At 40.9% G+C, this 7453-nt stretch overlaps 1 protein-coding gene across 1 annotated transcript in view; it reads right to left on the reverse strand.

Annotated features, from left to right (window-relative positions):
- Positions 1–758, reverse strand: part of LOC140333283 (serine/threonine-protein kinase 4-like) — a 40329-nt gene extending 39571 nt beyond the window's left edge. Inside the window, exon 1 of the mRNA XM_072414845.1 lies at positions 603–758. Coding sequence (XP_072270946.1) covers positions 603–637 — 35 coding nt within the window. The 5' untranslated portion in view covers positions 638–758. The remainder of the gene's footprint in view (positions 1–602) is intronic.
- Positions 759–7453: the final 6695 nt, after the last annotated feature.

The raw sequence follows: 7453 nt of genomic DNA on the forward strand, positions 1-7453 counted from the left end.
TCCTTAAGGAGGGTCCCTTGGGGGCCCATTCACAAGTGTGTGCCTATTACAATCAAAAAGCACCACCATGCATGTGTATTCATTGCCACATATTGGTGGCCCATTAAAAATAAAACTAATGTGTATAATGATTATAATAAACATTAAAGTGTTTCTGTCCTCAGCTATTGATTAATTAACAATATTGGGCTGTAGAAAAAACTTTAAAATTCCTCCCCAATATGGACAGGGTGTTCAAAATTTGCCCTTTTGAAGAGCTCCATGGGGTGCTGTTTCCTCCTGTCACCCCCTCACCCCATATCTCTGTCCTGTCAGGCACGGGGGTCAGTGGGAGGCGCCATTAAGCAAGGGTCACCCTACAGTACAGCGCCCCCTAGAGGAGAAGCATGAAGCTTCCTTTCCTGCGCGGCGCTCTGTAAAAGTTGCTCACACAGCACAGAAATCGCCCCACTGGCTTTAATAACTATCAAGCCTTCCTTATGTAAAATAAATGCAACGTTTTGCAGTAAAAGTCCTTTGCAGATGTGATAACAAGCACACGTATTTACAGCCTTTGTATGCCTTATCGCGTACTGTATGGATCGCTAATTACCGCACGTTACCTTTTGGGGTGGTGCCGCATTTGTACCGTGTCCATGCCGAGCTCCTGTGTGTCCGCCGATGGAGGATTGCTGTGTCCCCCGCCCCCCGGTCCCGCACTACATTCACCTGGTGTACGGCTTTCACTCCCCCACTTCAGACCTGAGAAGAAATATATAGAAGTGAACGGAAGTAGGAACAGGAAGCGAATGTGTACTCAGTAACATGCAATAGGGTCACCATCACCTCACAAGTCAGACAACAGCCTGTATGGGGCCCATATTACTGCCCCCATATATTATAAATACATGTATCACACAACTACATATTGTCTGCTACAGGGAAATCCATTCATATGTGGAGTATTCAGGGGGTGCAGGAGGAATGTGTCAGGGGTAACTACAAGTCATGGGACCTCATGGGGCATATCCCCCTATTTGTTGCCCCTGCTTGTGGTAACTCCATGGCCAGGGGTCCCATAGCAAATTCAGCCACAGCAATTACTTTTCCCCCATATGGGGCAGCCGCAATGCTTTATCACCTTCTCCAATGTCCGCTGCTCTTCTGTGCAACCCCCACATTCACCTACCTAGGATTCTCATAGACAAGAGCGGGCCCCTGAACAAACTGACTGGTGGGGCCCCTTCGACAAACCACCCCACCCCATTCTCTATCTTTCTATTCTCTCTCATCTCATCTTTTATTTTCTTACACCCTTCCTGACAAACCCCCCACTCCAATCTCTATCTCTCCCTCCTTCGCCCCTAATTTTTGCCACGCTCCTTCTATGCCCCCCATCTCCCCCATTTTTCTATCTTCCACCCCTCTTCCTGACAAACCCCAACCTTTATTTTTACCTCTCATTTTCTCGCCCCTACTTTTTGCCACTCTCCTTCTATGCCCCCCTTTTCCCCCCTTTTTCCCCCCTTTTTCTATCTTTCACCCCTCTTCCTGACAAACCCCAATCTTTATCTTTACCTCTCCTTTTCTCACCCCTACTTTTTGCCACTCTCCTTCTATGCCCCCCATCTCCTCCCTTTTTTCCATTCCCCACCCCAATCCCTATGTTTAATTCTTCCTCCTTCTCCCCTAATTTTTGCCACTCTCCTATGTCCTATATCTCTCCCCTTATTCTATCTTCCACCCCAATCTTTATCTTTACCTCTCCTTTTCTTGCCCCTACTTTTTGCCATTCTCCTTCTATGCCCTCCATCTCCCCCCACTTTGTATCTTTCACCCCTCTTCCTGACAAACCCCAAACCTCAATCTTTATCTTTACCTCTCCTTTTCTCAGCCCTATTTTTTGCCACTCTTCTTCTATGCCCCCCATCTCCCCCCTAATTCTATCTTCCACCCCAATCTTTATCTTTGCCTCTCCTTTTCTCGCCCCTATTTTTTGCCACTCTCCTTCTATGACCCCCCTTTTCCCCCCTTTTTCTATCCTCCACCCCTCTTCCTGACAAACCCGCCGCCCCAATCTTTATCTTTTTTCCTCTCTCTCCTCTGTTTTACCTTACTCTCCATCCATCTCTCCCATCTTTTTCTCTTTTCCTCACTCTCTCTATTTCTCTTTCAACTCTTCCCCACTTCTGATTGCGGATCTGCATGTGAAGGGCCCCCGTGCAGCTGCACACACTGCACCCTGACATGTCTGTCCCTGGTCATGTGATCTCACGTGACACATAAGAAGGCTAAGGGGCAGAAGTGGTGTAAAGGTATGTTCACATTAGTGGTTTTTAAAAGCGGTGTTAGCCATTAGGACCACTTGCAAACAATAGTAAATATTAGAAAAATTGATTTTTTTTATTACCTTTTTTTTTAAGAAGGTTGGTGGCAGCAGCATGTTTATTCAGACATTACACGCAGTCTTCAAGGGTGGATTACGTCCCTAGCTGACCCAATAGACTTGATTTTGAACTAAATGTCATTGCTTATGTTAGCAGTATTAAGCATTTATTTGTTATAATTTTTTAAAAAAAGACACCACTTCGCTAGGAATTTGTAGCTGCCTTCAAATGCCTAACAAACGCCTGTCACCAGTCCTGGACACGTAGTGGTTGCCGTTAGGAGCCTGGGAGAAATAAATGCCGTGTCTTGTATAAACATGCCCAAAGTCAGGGGTCGGCAACCGTTGGTTCACTGGTGGTCAATGGCTCCGGCCGGTGCGCCCCCCCCAGCTCATCCCCGCTGATCAGATCCCTGTATGGACACAACTTTTGTTGGTGACCACTGCCCTAAGTGACAGGGTACATCTGCATGGAATAGGAGGATCTGATGTTGGGGCAAATAATATAACTTTATACCCCTACTGTGCTACTGCATGACCAGAGAGGCAGCAGCTACCATGGAATCACCATAGCACCTGCCAGGTAAAAGAAGGATAAGTAGACGGCCCCCACGTTATCTACACCTATGGATGTGCCATCCATATACCTACCTATTGAATTATCTTACCATTTTTTTAGGTGTTAAAATAACAAGAAGTTAATAAAAAAGACAAGGAGAAATGGTTAGAACCCAGACCTGCAATGAAATGCCAAATATTTTACAAAGTATCACACATGTTTACAAAACATAAGATCAAATATTTTCTTTTCATTTTATTAGTATATTTTCTTCATCATGCTAATATACACATATCCCCAGTAGTACTGTGTATTTACCTTTGTAAACAAATCTATTCGTATTGTCCTTTTGTTTGGTAACTTATCTGCACTTTGTTATCAAAAGCCTTTTTCCATTTCCTTATTTTTTTTAAATTCTTTCCTCTTTTTCCATGCAGGATTGGAAAGACTGACAACAGACAAGTACAAAAAACATAGACACTTTCAGAAAAAGTACCAGCCCACCAAAAACTGATATTTAGGCTGTAGGAGGATGTAGGTAGATATAATTACTCACAGGTATCTGAGGTCTAATTTCTGGCAAATCCCATTTATAAAATGGGTGATCAATACCCTAAAAGTGGAGAATGCAAGTGCTAATATAGGCTTTTCTATTTCTCCATATGATGATCATATATTAGGTATATGCTGCTGGAACAAGGAAATTTTCAGGAGCATGGATTTCTTTGCTTTCAATAGGCATATCAAAAGTTTAGTTTAAATATTAATATATACGTAGCAACAGAGGATGTGTTGGTTACAATATCCACTTATGTTTTAGGGAAGTGGAAGATACATTTAATAGGTTTCCAGGGTAAAGGTTACAGAATGTCAGTTGCAGCTTTGAGTAAACCTTGGAACATTGTAAAATATATAGAACACAATGGGGGTCTTTAAAGTAGTGAACCTGACAATTCACTGAAAAATTATCTGGTGGAGAATCAATTACTGCTGTTGAAAACCATGCACCTGGAAGATTCTGTGCTAGTGTATGTTTAAGTGAATGTCATATTCACTGCTTTCTAAAAAAAACCCTATAGGTTGTAGATGTAAACATGTTTTGTAATAATTAGGAAAACTAATAAAAGGCTTCATAACGCATTTAGAGACATATCTTTCATTCTTTTCAGTGACAAGGGCCAAAAGTAAACAGAGGGTGTAAAGGAATTATTTATATGTCCTAATCCAACGCCATGAGTAATGATCCCCTATTTTTCCTGGAGATCTGGATGATATCAATGTGTGGTCATTTTTTTCAAAGGGCAGCGGGCGGGGGGGGCTGCCGTGGTGGGCTTAATCAATGCATTTTATTAATGCACTTCCAGTCCCATAGTTGCCACCTAAACTGGTTTTCAAGTCTTCATCACCATTACACAGAATAATGAGAATTTATTGAAGGAAAAGGACATTTCTTTCTTTCAAAGCAAATTAATTTCATGCATGGTCAACTATTTTCTGTACTTTCTGAAAAAATAAAATAATACTAATGCCACCCCACATCTAAAGAATGATAAACTTTATTACATTGTTGTGCTGGTGGGTTTTGATATATTTTACCTGTGGTAACAGGTGAGAGACAGCAGGAAGGGTGAGAGACTCTAAAAAGTTAAGAGGGAAACCTTACACATCTCAGATTAATAATTTATCATTCTATGGGAAGAATCCTTTATGGGGAAAAAAAATATTTTCTAAGCATGGCATACAAGGTCAGGTTATCACTGTTCTTTAAAAGAAAGGATACTTCTCAATTAGGCTAGCACGTGAGAATGCTCTGATGGCATTGGTGTAATAACAAGAACTTTGATGAATAGAAAGTCTGCTGCAGTTATTCGCATTTTAACTTATTATTGGATCATACATTTTTCAACGGGCAAAAACTAAATAGTGTATTTGACACTCGAGTAGAACAATGTGCAATGCATTTCACACTGGGAACAGTATGATGTATAGTGTTAGCTTGCACACATTGTATGTTGTCTCAGCTTCTCATGTTGGAAGGTTAAGAATCATGCCCTCTGGATACATTTTTCTAGCAAAGACTGAAACCGTCACTAGCAGTGTACATGGATTTGACAAATTACTTATACCTGACTTGACTTGCATGCGTTGCACTAATCACCTGTATCAAATTTCCACATTCCACACCCAGTTACCTTGCTAGTTGAACTGCACATGCATACGTTGCAATATAGTTGTAAACTAGAAATTTATACCCAAATTGTGTATTTACAGTTTAGCATTTTAGAATATATCTGATTGGATGATATTGACAGTCAATTTGTACTGTCTTCATTTCCACATGCCCAGAACATTCTGATGATCAGCATGAAGAAATGAGGTAATTTTTTACAGCCAACACATTTACACATTCAAGGCAGATTTGATAAAGACAAGCGTTCTTGAGGAAATAACACTAGCTCTTGGTGTTTGGGACATCAGTCTTTTCTTAGCATCAATATTCCTATTTGAAAAATGAAAGTACATTTCTAGAAATTTTTGGTTCTCCTTAATAATTTTTCCAACAAAGTTTATAATCCCAGAAATGCTTCCTAGCATTTTGTGAGCCAGCTATATTAGTTGGCAGAAAGACAATGATGTAGGAGACCAATGAGGAAAAGTACAGGGTCAGTGTGGATGCCTGTATATGTGTGTGCACTTCTATGCAAAGCGAATTTTACTATAGAAAAGGAAAAGACAAATTACCCTGGTGCATTTGTCACAACGTGTTCAAACAAAGAAGCTGCTCACAATTGTGCACTGCACCACATTTTGAAAAATAGCTTAGTTTCTGGCAATGCATGAAAACGGATATTTTAGCATTGCCAGGCCCTGGTAACAAACTTCTCTCCTTGATACCAGCCATGTTAAGGTGCGTACACACTTCCAATTTTTATCGTTCCAATCGAACGACGAACGATCGATTGGGCAAAAAATCGCACGTAAAAAAGTAACCAACGACGCCGACGAACGAGGAAAGTTGTTGGAAACGAACGACCGGACTGGCGGATCGGATTGGGCGACGATCGTTGAACATCGTTCGTGTGTACGGTCGTTCGTTGATCGTCCATGGGCTGCGCATGCGTAATGAACGAACGCTCGTTCACTTTCCTGTCGTGCACATAGTTCCTCTATCGCTCAAACGATCGTATCTATTGTGTGTACAATATCTACGAACGATCGTGTCGTTATCTCTATGTGCAGGATCGGTGCTATACGATCGTTCGTAGATATCGTGCAGGATCGTTCGTCGTTCGTTTTCCAACGATAATAATTGGAAGTGTGTACGTAGCTTTAGACACTACTTTAGGAAAGAAGGGTTATTGGAGGAATGTTTTATTTTCAAGTTTAGACAGAGCTGTATACCTTTTAAAAGCATCATCGATATGCCAAAAAACCTTTGAATAGGGGTGCTTTGATATTTGGAATACCTTTCCTACTCTTAGTTATTAAATATGTTGGATTGCTCCAATGTTCAATATGAAGTTGGGTGACTTGGCTTTCACAGAGGTTGTCAAGATTTGCTCATCAGAGAGGCCCAGGTTTAGGGGTATAGTTTATATATATCCCATGCAATTAGGTTAATTGGCTTTCCCTCAATATTGACTTTAGAGAGTGGTAATGGAATATGATTATGATAGGGACATTGGATTGTGAGCCCCTTTAAGGTACAGTTTGTGCCATGTCTTTGGAAAGCAATTTGTATCATAAGCGCTTTATAAAAACAAAGTAAAAAATATTGCACATCAGGAGTTCTGAATTTGCATAGTGCATGCTTGATCCAAACACAACAGTGTTTTCTGCAAATTTTCTCAGGACAGCTTTTAATATGTGGTTGGTAATCACTAGAAATTATCGTCATATAAAACACTCATTATCCCTGCACAACAGATGGAATTTAAATACAGCTCTCAGAGTTAAGCGATTGTATTAAAAGGTAAAATTTATAGCCAATCAGGTTGATCACATTATTCCAAAACCTATGAAATCTGTCAAGAAAGAAGTTGATTGTCTGATGCAGTCACTTGTATAACCAACTGCAGAGACTATTGAGACTGCAAGGAAATATCCTAAATGGCATAAGACTCTTGACAACTGAACAGAACTCATGCCAGACAAAGTATATTACTTGATTTAACAGAATATGTGTCAAGTACAAGGACAACTTCTACAGACAGATGCATAGCTGTGCTCATGGGGTCACCAGCATCTCCCAATGTAGCTGGCATGTAACATGGAGGAGGCAAGGTGGAGAGCACTGAACTCATTCTGTGGGACAAGTCATTGGCTCAGATACGCGGATAGACTACAAAACTTCAACATAAAACAAGCCCAGCTGAATGTAACCAACTGCTACTAGTGGTATGACCTATGGAAATGGCAACCTTCACAGCCCCTGGTAGTTTATAAGGACTTGAAAATACTTCTGTATTTTTGCCTTTTTTTCCTCCAGACAGACCACTGCTACTACAAGCTACACAAATAGGCACATA

The sequence above is a fragment of the Pyxicephalus adspersus genome, chromosome 6 (genome assembly GCF_032062135.1).
Source record: "Pyxicephalus adspersus chromosome 6, UCB_Pads_2.0, whole genome shotgun sequence".
NCBI classification, from domain to species: Eukaryota; Metazoa; Chordata; class Amphibia; order Anura; family Pyxicephalidae; genus Pyxicephalus; species Pyxicephalus adspersus.